A 19,174-nucleotide genomic window follows, 5' to 3' on the forward strand; every position below is an offset into this window, starting at 1 on the left:
ACAGACACAGAAGCAATAACAGAATGAATGAATTTTCATTCCTGTGCTTTACTGACAAGCCTATATACACATATAGCATACAGACTTCAAAATATGTCAGACTTTGTCAAATATAACATTGAATTCTGTGGAAAAATGTATGGGTGTGTTCAACAATTTCCCATTATTGGAAGCTATAGAAAAGATATCATAATATTTTGGGGTTCTATTTTGGCACTTCATTTTCTTCACTGAACTATGTATGCTGGCTTGTCATTTCATGAAAGCCAAATGAACAATTGGTTATATACTGTAGTTTTTTTTACTTATGTAGGTTTGTTATCTGTGTTCAGAGATTAGCCCTCAAAGTTACTAATACTTTACTCACTAAAAGGTTTTTAAAGTAGTACTCAGTTTCATATCAGATACCATCATCCAGTGTTTCACTGTCCAGAAATGTATAATTTTTCAGTGCAATTCTTAAAGACATTTAAATGAATCAATGCAGAAATAAATAGAGGATATGCAGGAGAACACAACAAGGAGAAGTCTAGGATGGGTTAATGGAAGGACTATTGAAAAAAATAGCTTTCTGTTTTGGGTGATACGTTATAAGATACCTATATTAATGGAGTAAATCTGATTATTTCACAGCCTATCTGCATTTTATATGGTATATTAGAATATGATAATGTGTATGAAAGATTGGAAGTAAAAAAGCTAACAAGCTTCATTCACCTATTGAAGTCTAACCATTTTTTGTGTGTTTTCTGCAGTTTCTGTCAACTAGGAGCCTACTGTGTTTTGCATACTATGTGTCAAAAATGTTATTTGGAACTGTTCAAGACTGCTGATTATTATGTCTCTGAACATGCAGGTATAGCATGTTCGGAAACATACAGAGAGTTGTATCTGTTAAGGTACAAAAATGGAATGCTCACATCACTTCCATAAACCTCAGAATCCCAGACAACTAGATTAACTGTGGCATGGAATAGTTACTGGTATTATGAGGTAATGTGTTCTCCAAATATGTAAAAGAAATATCTTGACATTCCTAATACCACAAAAAGTCATAAATAGAAATTTAAACATACAAAAAAACAACAACTAAGGAACCATGTTGAAGAATTGTGCTTCAGATTAAATTGATGAGAAATTCAGACTCTTGTCCTTTAACATCGGGTCATCCTTGTTAATTGGATTCCTCCAAAGCCTTACAAAACAGAGATTGCACTTATTAGATGAATTCAAATATAAAAACAAATGTATTAGCTGATACATGTGATACAGATTAATCAGGTTTTAGTTCCAACTACCTGATTACTTCAATCCAAGGACAAAACTGCAAACATCTAGCAAGGGCCTTAGCTCCTGATGTGTTGATATTATTGGCCTCCAGACTGGAAAAAAAAGATAATATCATCTATGTTCTGCCCAATAATAGATCTTGATATGCAAGTGCCATACACCCAGTCTAATGATCAAAACACTTACTTAAGTCTTTTCAGGTTTCTGCATAGTGGCAGAACTTCAGCCAGTTTTAGAACTACGTCATTTTCACATAAATTCCATGACAGGCTGAAGAAAAACATGCCAGACCACAGGGCAAAACAGGAAATGTGAGTTATGTTGGAAAATGGAATTCAGTACAGATTATAAACTGTTGTCAGATGTACCTGATGTCTTCTATTGAGGTACAGTGTTCGAGGCAAGATACAACATTGATCAAGTCTGGGGTTCCAATGGCGGTTAAGCTGAAAGAAAAATAAACTTTAAGAAAACTGGGAAAGGCTGGAAATATTGGGCTTAAACACACACACACACACACACACACACACACACACACACACACACACACACACACACGCACACACACACCGAAACTAAAAGAAATGATAAGAAAAGAAAAGAAAAGAAAATTAAAGAAAAGAAAAGAAAAGAAAAGAAAAGAAAAGAAAAGAAAAAAACAGGCCAACAAACTTATAATAGACTAAGTGTTTTATTTAGGTTTATGAAAAGAGTATAAGAGTACATGGAATCTTACTGTAGTTGTTTCAGTGCCTTCATGCTGACCAGACCCTTACAGAGACTTGAACAACCTTCTGAACCCATCTGGTTTTCAGAGAGACTTACAGATAGCACAGAAAGGAAATGGAGAGATTAGATAATGCATTTAGCCATTAAACCATTTAAACATGAGCATTTTAGTAATACTATTATACACTTAGAATACACAGGATACTAAGTGAAAAAGAAATGTGGATCTATAACCTGGATCACAACATGAAACATGAAAAGAATTGTCCTGTTCCATATACTGTAACTTGTCCCTAAATAACTATTAAACTTACTCCAATTCAGAAAGCTCTGAGAGAGATGGAAGAACCTGACCCAGTAGAGCAGCAAAGCTCTGACCAAGGTTGTTTCTGGAAAGACTGAACATAAGAAAACATCGTGTTCACCAACAGATTTTCAGCTTTTGTCCGATTTTGTCCAGCTTATTACACACCGCATTGTGGGTGACATACTGATATATATACAGTACCATACATTTATTTATATTTTGCAAATACCATATGAAATACTACAAAGAAAGTAAATGTAAGAAGATGAGTGATAATTTTTTTATTTTACTTTATGTGTTGCAGTGCTCTGCAGTTGGACAGTGCTTTCACCAACATTTCTCCAGCATGGTCACTCACACAGTTCTCAGACAGACTTCAACACAAAAAAATTACAGTAAAAAATTGTCTGATAATAACAAACATTGGACATTTGTAGAAAAAGGAAGCTTTTTGCATAGTAAAAAAACAATGCATGCCTAGTTGCATCATTTCCACTAGAGAACGCTATTTCATCACTAATTCATACTGATAAGAAAACAAAGCTTAGAATTTATGACTTCATGAAAATCATTCCGAATGACAACTTACTTTATCTTTCTCAGTCTAGTATATTTCGGGATGTGTTTCACAAGCTCCTCAATCCCTTGATCCCCGATCCTCAACCTTATCAACCTAGTAAAAAATAAAAAATGTACAAAAGTTTAGCACATTTTTCATTTCATTTCATTTAGGCTGAAAACAATGATATCTATATCTATACATTAAAATAATATATTTCCAGGTGAAAATATGTTTAGAGTGAAATCTATCATGTTTCTTCTTATAAGGTTACAGTAAAGCAAATATAGGATTGAACATTAAGACTTAATGTTTCTAAATTTTGTACTAATTGCCATCATTACATTTTCTTATTCTTATACTATTGATGGATATTTTTACTTCTTTCTAGAAACAAATACTTGAAATTAATTTTAAAAAAAAGAATAAGACTAGTTTAATCTTTCAAATATTACAAATGTCAAGAAATAGGTTTATTAATATTATATTTGGTTTATTCTTAGAATTGTAAATACTCTCTGCCATAAGAAAATGACAAATTCTCTGCCAAGAGAATAGATATGATCCCAGAACCCTGAATACAGCACAACCACATGATCTGAACTCAGTATCAGGGTCAGGAAATAGTGGCAGAGTGAAAAGTGTGAAGGGGATTTCTGCAGAACTATGTAGAGTATAAGCTCATTTTCTAAATAATTGTAAATACACATGCAAAATATAAAGTGATAGAGAAAGGAAGAGAAAATGAAACTTACTCAATCTCTTCTAGCTCAATCAACGTGTGCAGACTAGCTAGCAGACACAAAAAGCCACTGCCTTCCTTCGAGATTGTCTTAATATTCAAACTGAAACATAAACCCATCATAACACAGAAGTATGAGTAGGGTTGGTGTGTTACAAGTGAAACAGGTTAGTGGATTAAACAAACAAACAAACAAACAAATAAATCTTTGCAACTTTCATTAAGCTTTTAAGGGAGCCAGGTTTACTTACCTGATCTTTTTAAGTGATGTCATGGCCTGGAGACCTTGTGCAAAGCAAGCTAAGCTTTCTGCATCCAGTTCTAAACAGTCTAGTCTTTGGAGAGAAATTACACCAATGTGACCACATCTAACACTCATAGTGCACAATTAGCTATGATGACATTTCAGAGCCTAGCTTTTATTACTACTGTTTTATTTCTGTTCTACAGACGCAATGTAATTGTGTTGCAATAGAATACAACAGATCATACAACAATGCCTACAGCAAACTAGAATTCAGTTATAGCAGTGAACATCCCCTGCTAGGTGATTTACACACTCTGAGTAAACCATAATGTAGAGGATGCTTACTTAATTTCCTCCAAAGACTGGCACTTGACTAGACCACAGACCAGATCACGCCCTCCTGCTGCTGTACAATTTAAGCACTGCAAGAGACTAGATTGAGCAAGAAAACACAGTGTCACTGATGTAAAACTTTTACTTTTAGATACGATTTGGCTCTGATCTTTGGTTCAGATTTCTTAAATGTACTGTATATATGACTAGATTGTATGGTCAATAGCGCCAGAAAGTACAGACAGAATTACAGAAAGGATATGAATCACTTCCTACCTGAGTGATCGCATTCGTGTCAAATATTGAAGGGCATTCCCTAATACTGCAGCTCCACTGTCTTTAATTACATAATGCGACAAGCTAGGAGACATTGGAAACATTTTAGAAACCAGTGTGAAATAAAAATATATTGGGATTTGGGGAATAGAAAGTTATTTTGTATGCATATCAGAAAAAAACTAATTTTGACAGCAAAGAAATGGGCATTAAAAAAGGAATGCGAGAGCTATACCTCAGCCGTTCCAGGTGCTTTTGCATATGCTGTAATGCAAATATTACTGCTTCATCTACCATTTCTACATTGGAGTTAAGACTGTGGAAACATATAAAATAATTTTTAACAAGCTGACTTTTTATAAAATATGAAATAATTACTTATTATTAATTTGGTGATCGTTTGTCACCTGAGGATCTTGAGATTCTTCAGCGAGGGAAGAACTGACGAGAGAAACTCTGCACCAAGTGCACCCATAGTCATCTGAGAAAACCTTGAAAAAAAAAAAAAGAAGTATTGATTGCACATAATGCGAATAAAACCTTTAGGTTTTGATTAATACAGTTAGGGCTTTCTTTATTTAGCATACTGTAGCTGCTGCAGAGAGGGACACATCTGGATGGTAGACTGCAGTGTAGATAAGTGCTGCCCCTCAACTTCACAGTCATGAAAGCTGAGGGAAGGAGAAGGACAATACACTCAATATGTACAATGTGTATGAATAAATTCACTAAGAGCCCATAATAAATGAATTCAAGGGTCTGATAAAATACAACTAAAGCAGATGATGCTAGGTCTGCAGTTTTGATTGTTTTGTTTCATCTGTAGTTTTGCATACATCAGATACCTTTTATCATATAGAACTTTTGAAATTATTAATTATCTACATAAGAATATACAACAACTCACATTATAGAGTGCACAGCAGATAGGGAGAAATTCCCATTCTCATTAGGGACCCTAAAAGTGAAAAGTGCAGCATGTATGTATTTATTATAAAAGCTTACTGGTAAATAATCAGATACAGGTATGAATTTTAGAGCGGTAACATATAACATCACCAGGTAATACATTATTATCTTGTAACTTCATCCCTGTTCTGTTTTATTCTTTTACGACACATTTAGTAGAAGAAAGTAGAAGTTTTGAGACTTACGTGGCAGAGGTGAGGCTTTCAAAAGAAAGGTTAAGCCATGTCTTTTCAACTCTGCAAGAACATATGATTTATTTTTCACATTTGATGAAATATATTCAAATATAAATAAAAGCTTATAATTGTAATAAAATAAAAATCTAGTTTATTATATTTGCATAACAAAATAAGCATTGTTATACACTCACTGGTCATTATTAAATACAGGTCAAGAGATTCAGTTAATGTTTCATTTGTTTAAACATCAGAAAGGGGAAAATATATATATTTTTTTCCTCAATGACTTTTTCACTTTTAGTCTAGTCAGCTTATAGCATAAATAAAACTAAATAAATGTGGTATAAAAATATCCTAGTGTGTCAATAGTGGAGACATAAACGCTAATTAAAAAAAGGAAAATCAGATGAATGACTAGAACCAGAAGTTGTATTGACAAAAAACTAAAAAACTGTCTGAAAGAAGTCTATAAACCACACTGGTGGTATTAATTAATGCATGTGTGTAATTGTATATGGGTGTAGTCCATGTGCTGAAGACTACACTGCATGAGTGAATTAAAGAATTCAAAGACTTGGAACTGGCATAAACTCAGTTCAAATTTACTGTAATTTTTGTGATTTTTTATTCTATTTTTGAATACATTAGGCAGAGACACACCTGATCTCCTTTATGTATGGATTCAGTTGCAGGCAGCATGCCACAAGGTCAACTGCAACTTCCCCTTTGATCCATGGCTCCATTATCCTAACATTCAAATAACAAAAACAGCCTTGATCACATGGTATAATCCAAATGCAAATGGCTTGATATCCTGACCTGCTGCATCATGCTCACCCAATTGTTCTGTGATCTGAAGTCCTACACAACTTAGTAACCAAATGCTTAACTGCCTCAGCATTCAAAGAATTGTTTCGTAGTCTGCAAAGAAGAAGAGCATATATATAATATATATAGTAACGTAAGAAATAATTTTGTGAGTGCACTCAAAATACATGTCTGCTTGAGATTCTTACTCTAGTGTTTGTACTGAGCTCAGTGTAGCCAAATCATTCATTAAAATGCACAGATTTTGACTTTGTACAGTGCAGGATGATAACCTAGAGGAGAAAAAACAATGAACAACACAGACAACACTCAATACTAATTCATTTTATTTAAAGAGCGTCTTCTTTTTAAAACGCAAAAAATAAATAAATCATCTTACTCTAATTTAAGTTTGGGACAACTGGTGAGTATTTTCACAAGATATTGCAAATGGCTTAACTCAAAACAGCAATGCTTCAGACTGCATTATGTGAACAAGACAGAAAGAGGAAATGGTCAAAACACAGAAAAATAAAGCAGGGAGAAACAGAAACAAAAAGTTCATTAATTAAGTAAATGTGGCCAGGCATCCAATAAGTATAATGCATTTTCTCTCTCCATTTTATTAGAATTATAGTTAACAAAATTGACATGTTGAGGCTGTACTTACCTGACAGATTTGTCTGTCAAATTGTTCTGAACAAAGTGAATCAGGGCCTTCTGCTCCAGCTTTTCAAGGCTAAGGTTTAGAAATAAAACTCAATATAATATATTTTCTTTTTGGTGTATTATTCAGAAGCAGTTATTAAACACAGAGAGACTATCACAGCTACTTCTTGTTAGCTACAAGCTCTCAGAGAGCACAAGAGAATGAATTGCAAACAAATAAATGAACTTAGTTTTACCACACTTCCACGGCTGCCACCTTTTCACACGTATTCAATGAACTCAGCAGCTCAAGCGCACCTACTTCGGTTAGTCTGTTATTATTGAGGCTGTGGAAAATAATCAGGGATTAAATAATTTTAAAAAGTATAAGAAGCAAATACTGCAATGTTTTTGCTCTGGCTAAATTAGTATTTCAATACTAAAATACTAATAGTATTTAATATAATAGTAACTCTCAAATAATGGAGGCATAATACACAGGATGCCCAGCATCTTTTGCAACAAAAGCATCTTTTGCAACATCTTTTTTCTCAACAGTGCACTACATTATTGTAATCAATGCACTGCAAATCTAGTCCACAACTGAAGTACACTACAACACTATATATATATATATATATAAAACAAAATTAATTGTAAAATGTAATAATTGTAAAATGTATAATTGTAAAAATGTCATTTTCTAAAATGCTGTTTAATGACCACTAAAGTCTGAAGGGACCTTTCAGTACCTTACTATAAGTTAGTGCAATAAATATCAGATGGTGTTCAAATATATGGTGGTGTTAATCTTCTTAATCTTAATTTGTTTGGTGCAAATAAAGTGATTTAGAGGATGTTTTGAATATGTATTTCATGGGTAAAATAAAGGGTGACCAAAATTCAGCACACGTTACAGCTAAGATGGTGGTAGTAAGAAAAGCACCATCATGCTGCACCGTCTTGCACCAAAGATAGTTTTAGAATGATTGTCATGTTTGTGATTTTGGAGATACAGTGAACACTGGCAGACAACCTATAAGACAAACAGTTCCTTTACCTCACAGAGCTAGAGATGTGAAGCTTGGGCAGTAAATGAACAAAGGTCTTCACATCTTCATCTTTAAGGAAGTTGCTGGACAGACTACATTAGAAAAGAAAAAGAATGCATTGTTATGCTTTTATCATGAAAGAGAGAATTTATGGGAATCGATTGCTGATAGCTGACAGACTTTGAACTGGATAACACATACTCCAGATAAGTCAAATGATGACACTGCTCCAGTATACCACAGAGCTTTGCCAGATTGGCACTGCCAAGGTCATAATGGTTAAACCTGTTGAGTAAACACAAACAAATCCATGCTATTCAGTTTATGATTCTGTGCATGTCTAAAGTTTTGGTTTCTTTACTTTCAATTTTGACTCACTTGCATAATGCAGCTTCTGCTTTGGCCTGGACAAATTTAACGAATGCTTCTCCCAGTGGTCTGTAAACAGATACAACATCAATTATAATGACCTCACTTGCAGATCACAGGTAGATAGAATGACTGCATTCCGGTTTTGAGAGTTTGTGATTTTGGGGCTTCAAGTGGTCAGTGTGTATGTGTGGACTGGAGGAATATTTAATAAACATAGCTGACACTTCCCGCCAAAACTATTCAACTATGTTAATGAATTTAATACACACACAGTTGCCTTAATAAATTTCATAATAACGTATATGGCCAATTTATCTCCTTTCAATTCAACTAATGTCTCTAACATATAAAATAAATAGAATCAAACACTTTCTACAAAACATTTCTTTTAATGGACATAGAATTAAATAAAATAACGAAAAAAATATCTCATTAGACCTTTTCTTGAAGGTATATGTCTTAGCAAAACATGTTTAAAATTGTAGTGTACAGAATTGATTTATCAAGCTATAGTAATTAATTTCCTTTGTACACTAATGTTACTACAGTAAAGATGTGTCATGTGCACTGCGTGTGATAATAGTGTATAAAGAATATTTGTGTGTAAAAATATTTGGTCCACTTCCTGACTGAAACAAAACATGTATTTCATTTTGAGCAAGGTGTTATGCACCATGTGCTACTTTTTAACATGGTGGCTGTGGCGGTGCACTACTTGCTTCATACACATTGAGAGTAATGACATATATTTTTTAAAATATTTTCACCAGTGGATATAGGGAGGGTATGTACATAATTCAGTTGTGATGGGCCAAAAGGCTGAACCTAAAGCAATGAAAATATAGAGAATGTGTGGGGGATGCAATAATCAAAATCTTGGACATTTTGGGCAATCTAGAAATCCTGGACTAATGCGTTTTTTAGATCCCAAAAAGAGAAAATGCCCAGGTTCAAGTTGAAGTATGGTCACTCTAATATACAGTAGATGCAGATTACGCTCATATCATTTACCTGAGCTCCACAGCTGTAGTCCGTTGGCAATCAGAAAGCAATTGGACCAATAACAAAGCACTATCTGTTGACATCTGGATGTGACTTAATCTAAAAGAGATAACAAAGCAACTTTACAATCACAATTCAGTAATTGTGTATTTTATTTATTTTTTTTAGAATCCAACTAAATACAAATCCTTACTTTAGCAGATTGAGAGATGACATGTTTGGAAGGAACATTATTAACTTCTCAATAGACTCATCCGTTAAAGTTCCACGAGAGAAACTACAACAGAAAACAATAAGGAAAAAATATTTTTTAAAATACACAAGCGACTGTGGTGTATATATAGACTAGGGGGCTGACAGTGAACTCACTCCAGGTCTAGCTGATTTGGGCAATTGAGCAGAGTCTCACACAGCTTGTTCATATCATTAGAGTGTATGTCACATTCTGTTAAGCTGAAATGACATAAAAGATAAATATATAAAGCTATTTTAAATGGTCATTTTTTGTGAAAATCATTAATAAGGTGTACTAATCCTGTATAAATTGCATTAGCATTCTACCTGAGTTTCTTGTGAAGAATATCACACTTATCTGCAGTTAACCGGGTCAACTCATCACTGCAGGAAAACAATGTACTGTTATGAATAATACACTTCAATCTGTAACATTAGAGCAAAGAGGAAATAAACTTTTGCTGTACCTTCTACTATAGTCAAATGTCAAGACCAGTTTCTTATTTCCGTTATGGCTAGAAACAAACAGAATGCCATTATAATTGTTAAATCATAACAAGTACTCTTTATAATAGGATATCAATTACTATAATTGGTGTTACCTTGCTTCTACTTCAGTCAGGTTTTTCAGAGAACAGAAATAAGCTGAGAGAAGCACCACACCATCCATATCCACTTCATTCTCACTTACACTGCATTTAAGGACAACATTTCACAATCACATTTTTATATTCAGATATAAAATGGGACATCACAAATATGACTTAAACAGACGAAGCTCATATAAAAAAAAATTGAATCTACAATCATTTGTAACACACTTCATTTCCTGAATGCTGTGGAAAGTATGCAGATTTTCTAGTAGCTTCTTTAGACCTTTGTTACCCAGTGAGTTGTTAGACAAACTAAAAGGGGAAATATAAAGATATGATAAAAGATTTTAGATGTGATAAAAAGTACATTAAAGGATTGAAAAGCCCTACTGTGTGGTGTATAATAGCACTTACTTGAGGACAGTGAGAGACGAGCAGCCTTTGAGCATTGTGCAGAGATTGTACACATTCACACATTTCAGATTCCAGTTATTCAATCTAAACACACACATTTAAGGGGGGAAAAGTGTCATGTTTGTACTTGTTAACAAACAGGTTTTTTTTTTACTTTCAGCACTAAAAATGTAGTGTATCAAGTAAAAGTATAAGTAAAGTAGCTAGCTTAGTACAAAAATGCAAAAAACAAACTGCAGATAATGTTATGATTAGTTTCAAGTGTTTACAATATTTGGACTATTGTTATGCTTGCCTGCATGAATATAATCAAGTTTGATGGAAACCAAAAGCTACTGTAAATCCTTTCAGGGTGTAGCATTCTGAGCTTTCTGTTTCTTATTCCTAAAAAAATTAATAGGAAATTGGAAACTATTTAATGATCCTGAAGCCAAGGACAGCTGGCTAGTTTTTGGCAAGGCTTAAAAAGACAATAATGAACTGTTTTCATCCTGCCATCCATATCAAATTATTTGCTGTGAAGAGGTATTTGATATTTGTGGAAGCAAATACAACAGGACCTCAAATGGTCATAAAAAAAGTACACAAATATATGAAGATTTGAGGCTAGGGCTGATTTTTCTCTAGCCCAGACTGACACATCAATAACACGTCATCACTGACTGGAAAAAAAATACGTGAAATACAGTCATGAGTGTAATAAACATAAATGTGGATTTTTTACTTTTTCATAATTTTTCCTCAAAAAAAGCAGATAGATTAAGCACACATTGTTCATTTCTATACTATAATCCATTAGTGAACCTTAATAGTTTTATTTTATTTAGTCTAATAAGGATATTGATAAATTTTAGATTTTAGCAGTATGTCATTACCTGTATAAGAACTAAATAAAATAAATATAATAAATAAAAAATATAAATAAATAAACAAATAAACAAATAAATAAACTATGTACATACATTAGTTCTTTTGATTTGCCTCTGTTGTGTGTGTCATTGGTGCTTGCATTGCTAATGGGAAGAAAGAAAGAGGATATAAACAGGGTAGTTTTTTAAAAGCATGTACATTGCACCATTTAATGTGTGTCAGCATGGAAACACCCTTCACATGGTCACATTTTGTAATGTTCCACTTTATATAGCTCTGAAAACATTCACACATTTTTAAGTTCCACATCAATACCATACAAATATTTTCTACTTAAGAAAAAATATTACTTGAAAAAAACAAAATGATGATGTCTATCTGGATTAACAACAAATTCTCTTTCAGGTTGTTCTGTTATATATCATAAAGTAATGTCTTTTATTAGGTCATTTAAACTGTAAATTAATTTAAACTGTAAATTGTAAAATGTCCACTGTTATCTGTACTGACTGTCTAAATCAGGAGTGTCCAGTCACAAATAGCATGTGTTGGTGCAGGTTTTCATTCCAATCAAGCAGGAGCCAAACCTCATTCCACTGTTTAACCATCTGATCTTTGCTTTCAGTACACTCAGGTGTGGCTTCCAGATAACATTGGACACATCTGGTATATCTGCTTTTGTCTGTTTTGATAATTATGCCGAAAATAATAAACAGGATTAGATCCATAACTCAAGTCTCAAGCTAGCTACATTTAGATACTGTAGCATGATGCGATTTGCAGACAGGCACTAAGGTAAAATTAGAAAAGAAATGAGTCCATAGTTTTTTCTTTCCACACTACATTAAATATGTCACGCCTGACCATTTCTAATATCCAATGTCTAATATCCAATGTCTACATTCCCTTTTGCCTCTTTTTCTCATAAATGAAGTAATAACAATGTAAAAGTTTATGTGTCCAGTAAACATAAAACATTGCCACATGTACAACATTACCACATGTGCGATTTCTAAATTAGCTAAATCAAGTTTAGAATTTGAAACATAATTATTAAAAAACAATATAGGTAAGACCATTTAAGACATTATATTCCAAAAATTAAAAGGATCTTCAGCAAACATTATAAAATTAACTTTAATATTGTAACTGTAGTATTAATTCATGTTAGTTACCAAATTAGTGGAACTGCGATGGGATGAGAGTTTACATATTGAAAACGTTTGTGTTTCAGAGTGACATGCAATCTATTCACTATTACATATGGACTATTGTGTGTGCATTCATTTAACTATTGTCACATGACAGAAAATACACACAGGAAATATTCAATAAAACAATGGGACTAATAATAATAATAAATGAAAGTGAATGTAGTGACTGTGGTCGAGTATTTTTTTTAACTGTTTGTGTTTCTGTTACTAAATCATTTATGCAACAATTAAATAACTTCTACGTAATTCTAATTCATATATAATGTATAGCTCTAAATCATTTCTAAAAATGTACAATTGTAATTTCTTTGAAAATAAAGTAGGATTGATTGTAGGCAGACACGTAGTAACTTCCTTAACTCATCACATGGCATGTGAAGGGTTAATTTCACAGCCAGATTAATCTTTAATCCTCTTATACAATTTTAATAGCCTTCTACCGTTACTAAACATAATTCTCCAATGCTAGTTGTTACTTACTTTGGGGATCTCGGGTAAAAGCATACATTGATTTCCTTTTTTGCACTGTAAACAAAAAGAAGAACATGAGCACAGCAATGCGTTTTAATTTTGTTAACACTGAATGTTTTTAATGAGATTAAAGTATTCACATAAAAACAAGAGATCCTACTTTGCATAGACTTTCTTAATGTTCAGAAAGACTGCCATTTTTTCAATGAGCATAAATATTCCACTGTTAGTGATGCTGTTTTTTCCAAACCTAATAACAAGATAAAAGAGATGACAACTAGTAATTACAGCTGCATACATCAGTAAATACTCACATACACCAAAGTTCTTTAAGTGGACTAATGGACTCTCTAGTCTAATTTAAAAAATGAATGAAAACCAACAAGTAAAGCCACTTACTTGACAGATGTTAGGTTATCCAGTTTGGGTACCATCTCTGTGAACTTTCTTACACTCTCATCTGTTAGGTAGTTATCACTGACACTGACATAACACACATTTCGTTTTATTTAGTTTGCATAACCTTTTCATCATCACTCAATATTTAGAATTATCCTGTTGATTTACACTTAACTAAATGTCCAAGCATCAAGCTCTCGTTAAACTATTCTTTAGGTCATACTGGATAGTAAGAATGTAAGCTTTTACTTGATGTGTGTGATTTGTGGGCAGAACTCCAAAGCCTTAAAAAGTTTAGCAGCTCCTTTATTAGTGAGGGCACCGCTGATAAAGCTGTGGATGGAGTAATGAAAGGCACATTGCACAATGAGTTGAATTAAGCCCCATGTAAAATGAGGAAATGTTACTGGTTAAAGTAGGAAACTCACTCTAACTGCTTCAAGGTCTTGAGTTTGGGCAAGACACCAGACAAAGCATCTGCAAACTTGTCGTCATACTTCCGGCTACGAAAACTGAAATGAATATTCAGGCCTATTTCAATAAACACATTTACTTTGTGGTATACAGTATGTTATACAGTATATACATGTAACAAAACTAAAATAATTCTACTGAAAATTGCCAAAACCTTACATTTTTAAGCATTTTTCAAACATTTTCTCATTTAAAGAACTGCAAATTTCACTACATTTTCTCCATTATATAATAACAGTTCAGCTATTTACAGATTATGTTTGTAATTTATTTAAATTGCTCTAAAGAAAACACTAGCCCTTACAGTAAATAATGTATTTTTATATCCCTTCTACCATCAACACTACATACTGTATATTTAAAATGGAAGGTGCCTTTTATTATAAAAGAATAAATATCACATTATCAAGAATTCACTGTGTCAAAAGAGACACACAGTTGAATATTTCTATATGCATTTTTATGTAATTTTAAAAAAATGTTTTTTGTTTTTTTTTTACATTTTTCAAGTGCTTGTGGGTATGTAGTGGTTGTGGGTACTGTGCTTGTGGGTATGTAGTGAAAGTGAAAGTTTTGTACACTTTTCAAGATTATTAATCAAGCAATGTTGTAAAGTTTAATTTCTAGCCAATACACAGTATATACACTTATCAACCTCTATAACAACCAGCAATGTACATAAAAATAATTTGGCTTCAGTTACCTGCTTCAGTTAACGTTTACAACAAAGATCATAAAAGGGAAGAATGTAAATTCAGTGACTCTGAGCATGGCATGGTTGATGATGCCACATGTGAAGGTTTGAGTATATCAGAAAATGCTTGTGTTTGTCATGTACAACAGTTTTCAAGGTTATACAGAATGGTGTGAAAGCCAAAATCCGTGAGGCAGTAGTGAGGGCAGAAAAGAGGAACGGCCAGACTGCTCACTACAATAATTATTTCAATAACAGATTCTCTTTATAAGTGTGGTAAGCAGAAAAACAACACAGATTGCACAACACAGCAAACTGTGAGGCTGACGAAAGGCATAAGGCCACATCAGTTTCCACTTGGGTCAGACAGGAAATGAGTCTGAGTCTACAGTGGTCACAGGTTCACCTTTAAGTGGACTCATTACTTTGCCCTAGCTTAGACCTACATTTTAAAATAGGTATGTATTACCTAAGTGTAACACTTTAGCAAATGTGATAAGTTAATATCTATTTTGCTTGCATTCTCTTATGCTGATTATTCAACCTTCAAACCTGTATGTATTTATTAAATTAAGCAATGTGACTAGATGGCAATCAATATGACCATGACATTTTAAAGCAATTTAATATTTTCATTAAATAATGTTTGGGAAATTCATTATGCACTGAAGATAAAATATAAAAATTGCTTGTATGATTTGTATGATTTTACATTTTGCTCATTTTTACATTTTGCTCATTTGTTCAAATGTATCATAATATAATCCTAATCACATGTATAGATATATAAGGATTTACAACTCACATGAGATTTTCCAGGTTCTTGCAGTTGGGAATGATGGTCAAACACTCTGGTTCAATGGAACAAGCACCAAAGTCCAGACATGCCATCCGATTTGCAGCTGAAGTTACAAATGCCAAGGCATCAATGTCCACAGGGTTGAGTCTTATATTCCGCAGCTCAAACTGGTCTCTTGACCCAACATCCTTGGCCAAATTAATGTTTTGTGTTTCATGGGCACAACGGCAGAGCTCAATAATCTTGGGACCTGTCTGACGGCCACTGACCACAAATCGCTGCAAAATCTTAAGTACGGCATTTTGCCGCTTTAGCACAATAGAGCTAGCATTCTCACTGCCTTCCAGCAGGACAAGGTTTAAAGTACAGGCTTCTGCAGCGAGTCCACACACATACAGGTGTAGGGAGTCTGTGAACACAGTTTTTGGATCAGTCTTAGCAGTCCATCGACTTTTCAAGTTAAGCTTCTTCTTGAGCTGTGACTCTGTGATGTCGGAGTTTGTCATAAGATGCAAAGCAGCCATGAACTCTTGCATAGTTAGGTGCGTAAAGGCACAGCCCAGACTTCGGGATCCATCTGCACAAGTAAGATCTACACGGGACAGAATTCCAGAATTGGCACCAAAGTTCATTAGCTCTGGAGACAGTTCTTTCGTTGAGAATACAATACGGCTGTTCTCTAGACCGTCCATTGCAAGCTTACTCAGTTTAGCAATCTGAACCCTATACCTCTGAAGTAATGGGGTATGATTATCAGAGGGTCCACAACCCTGGCAACGACTCATAAATGCAGAAAGAATGTGGAGGTAGATTTGGGTCAAGGACGTAGGTAGCTGAGTGTTATGATGCTGAGATACATCACTGGAGAGGAAATAATCTAAGCAGACACAGCAAACATGACATAATCCTGGAACATGCGACATGGACAGCAGATGATGGCTATTCATCAGCAATCTAACTGCTCTTTCTTTAATGTCACTTTCCTTTTCATGGAAATACTCCTCAGTGTACTCTTTTACACGTTGGTGATTGAACCCAAGCAGCTCTGCAACAAAATAACCTGAACTTCCGAATAGGTCAAAAACATCGCGTGGTCTACATGTGACCAGCACTGTGCACCCAGGCAGTATCTTGGAGCTACATAGTGCAGAGAGGAGGTCGGCCATTGGCAGTTGCTGGTAAGGGTTTACAGAACCAACAATCTCCTTTGGGTCTGTAAATCTAGCCCCAAATTCATCATATCCATCAAATATTAAGCAAATTTTCTCAGGGTTGGCGAGAATATAACTGAGAACTGCTGCACTTTGCTCATTGTCTTCCTCAGACGGAAGAAAGAAACGAAACAACAGCTCATTCAGAGACAACGGCTGTGAGACAAGGTTAAGTTGGCGAAACTCCAGTAGAAAAAGTAGCTCGATAGAGGGATAAGAGCCCTGAGCCCAGTGGTGGGCTAGGCAATGCATCAGCAGGGTTTTACCAGAACCAGCCTGACCTGATAACATTACCACTCTGCCTGTTTTCTTCAATAGAACCTCTACAGACTCTTTATGTTCTGGTGAATCTTCTTCTCCTTCCTGAGCTTTTGCTTGTCTTTCTCTCACCCGTACATATTTTTGTGGCTTCCAGCAAAGCCATGTCTTGTCTAGGCAAACCTTTTTCTTCATATCTTTTGTCACCTTCTCGAATTTCTTTTGCAGAAAACTCTTAACAGCATTTGTGTAATTCTGTACCTGATCTGGATAAAAAAGTAACATTTTTTTACTATGCTTTTCACATATTAATTTAAAATAACAAAAATTATCTTCCTAGAAATTGAACTATGGATTATGTAATAATGTTGTGTAATAAGGCAAATGTAAAAAGTACCTAGACGTGCAAGCTTTGCATTGTGTGATCGAGGGGTTTCCCAATCAACGTTGTTTTCCAATGCTCCTATACATGACATGCAAAGAGTCATAAATCAGATTCTTAGGTAAATTCCAACATTGAACTGAATCATAATATCATGAATGATGTTAACTTAACTAATGCGCCACATTTTTTGTCACATTTTATCTTTGTTTGTACTGTTGCTCTTTCACTTTCACTTTATTTCCACATTTTGTCAAACGACCTTGGATCGGAACTGAAAAAAGATATCTTTTCATACACTTACATCATTACATTTTAGATCATATAGCATTTCAAATAGAATACATTTATATACAACCTATAGATGTGCTCTATTTTCTTAACAGCATTGCATTATAGTTTTGATGCCTATTTCTGGTGGGTTACACCCACCTAAATGCATCACTTGTGTGCATTAAATTAATTAGGCAACATTTCTAGGTTATTTGAGTCACAAAAGCATAAACCTGAGTGTGATTATTACACTGACCAGTGACGAGGTGGGAAGTACAAAAACAAACTTACCAGCTGAAGATCCTGCTATGGATAAAATCCGTATCTCCAGGTCTAAGGGAATGTTCTCACAGAGCTCCCAAATAGTGCAAAGAAAATGGCGGCATGTGTTTTGATTTGAAGTTTTGAAAAAATCCACAACAGCTGAGATAAACTCTCGGTGGCTGAGCGTTTGTTGTAGCCGCTTACATGTCTGAGGGTCCACTAAGGCATAGATCTGCTGTAGAACATTATTTCTCTGCTCACACAAAATGTCCACAATTGCAGTGGCCTCCTGGGCCACCACAACCCGAACATCCTCCTCCAGGTCCAGCTCCTCCATCTTTATCCATGTGCTCCATGTGCTTCATCCATTAAACTAGCTGGTTGTATCTGCAATGCCAGGAAGGTTTGGGGTTGAGTAATGTGTCTTGTATATGAAATCATAAACTGGGTCATTTTTTGTTAATAAATAACTTGAAATTGCTTAAATGAGTAATATAAACAGCGTATATCTTAGGAAAAAGTACAAAATTAAATATATATTTACAACGTAAGCCATCAACTCCAAACATTTAGCCTTATATGGTGAAATTGGTGCAGTTTTGGTGAAGGCTTGTTAGCTGCAGTGTTTCACTCGAGCCACCTGAAGTCATTGTTAGAGAGATCACAAACTGCGCATTTACTCTACTGAAATAAACACGTTATATTAGAACTGTGCAATAACGTATACAAGCGCCAGGGTCTTAAAAAAAACTGTCGTTAAAAAACTGTTCAAACCCTTAAACGAGACCCCTGTTTGTGGATATTATCTGCGCACTTACCGCGAACAGCCTGGCATCTTGTTATCTGATACCTGGCATCGCTTTGGAGAGCCAATGAAACGAAAGTGAAACTAAAAAGCTTTTTTTTTTTTTAAAATTCTGAAAGATTGAAAATTTTTTAAAAGAAGCAAATATGTCAAACAGAGATTCACGAATTCAGGTAAGGTAAAAATGTATTAGTGAATAGCATTATTTCTGTGGGTTTTGTTGTGTGTCTTGAGGAGGTGGTGGTGGTGGTGGTCTTGGGGGTTTCCCCATTGTGTGTCAGATATGTTTTGTTAACGAAATTTTATT

General features: G+C 34.4%; 1 protein-coding gene across 3 annotated transcripts; it reads right to left on the minus strand.

Annotated features, from left to right (window-relative positions):
* Positions 1 to 28: 28 nt before the first annotated feature.
* nlrc5 (NLR family, CARD domain containing 5) lies at positions 29 to 19,120 on the minus strand. 3 transcript variants are annotated; one of them, XM_027161728.2, is made up of 45 exons: positions 18,881 to 19,120; positions 18,630 to 18,702; positions 18,090 to 18,449; positions 17,541 to 17,606; positions 15,681 to 17,409; positions 14,136 to 14,219; positions 13,957 to 14,040; positions 13,708 to 13,791; positions 13,469 to 13,558; positions 13,318 to 13,362; positions 11,716 to 11,766; positions 10,754 to 10,837; positions 10,568 to 10,651; positions 10,349 to 10,438; positions 10,214 to 10,261; positions 10,074 to 10,130; positions 9,882 to 9,965; positions 9,706 to 9,789; positions 9,522 to 9,611; positions 8,517 to 8,576; positions 8,340 to 8,423; positions 8,147 to 8,230; positions 7,344 to 7,433; positions 7,109 to 7,177; positions 6,839 to 6,919; positions 6,648 to 6,731; positions 6,469 to 6,552; positions 6,292 to 6,378; positions 5,638 to 5,688; positions 5,391 to 5,441; positions 5,071 to 5,154; positions 4,891 to 4,974; positions 4,719 to 4,799; positions 4,484 to 4,567; positions 4,220 to 4,306; positions 3,879 to 3,962; positions 3,641 to 3,730; positions 2,916 to 2,999; positions 2,617 to 2,700; positions 2,334 to 2,417; positions 2,027 to 2,110; positions 1,659 to 1,736; positions 1,477 to 1,560; positions 1,299 to 1,382; positions 29 to 1,195 (listed from the first exon to the last, which is right to left on the minus strand). In XM_027161728.2, the coding sequence occupies exons 3-45, from the start codon at positions 18,397 to 18,399 to the stop codon at positions 1,123 to 1,125; spliced, it is 5,238 nt and encodes a 1,745-aa protein (XP_027017529.2). In that variant the 5' UTR covers positions 18,400 to 18,449; positions 18,630 to 18,702; positions 18,881 to 19,120; the 3' UTR covers positions 29 to 1,122. The 3 variants fall into 3 exon arrangements, with proteins under 3 accessions (XP_027017529.2, XP_027017528.2, XP_027017531.2); XM_027161727.2 differs by having other exon boundaries at positions 18,607 to 18,702; XM_027161730.2 differs by lacking the exon at positions 18,630 to 18,702.
* Positions 19,121 to 19,174: the final 54 nt, after the last annotated feature.

Source organism: Tachysurus fulvidraco, chromosome 13, assembly GCF_022655615.1.
Source record: "Tachysurus fulvidraco isolate hzauxx_2018 chromosome 13, HZAU_PFXX_2.0, whole genome shotgun sequence".
Lineage (NCBI taxonomy): Eukaryota > Metazoa > Chordata > Actinopteri > Siluriformes > Bagridae > Tachysurus > Tachysurus fulvidraco.

What these genes read in the sequence shown, in the direction of transcription:
- nlrc5 (XM_027161730.2), bottom strand. Translation starts at nt 18,399, where the DNA reads ATGGAGGAGCTGGACCTGGAGGAGGATGTTCGGGTTGTGGTGGCCCAG. An exon ending in TGCAAAGCTTGCACGTCTAG is followed by an intron (nt 17,410 to 17,540) that starts GTACTTTTTACA and finishes TTTTTTATCCAG; the next exon opens with ATCAGGTACAGAATTACACA. An exon ending in AAGGCACTGAAACAACTACA is followed by an intron (nt 1,737 to 2,026) that starts GTAAGATTCCAT and finishes TTTTTCTTTCAG; the next exon opens with CTTAACCGCCATTGGAACCC.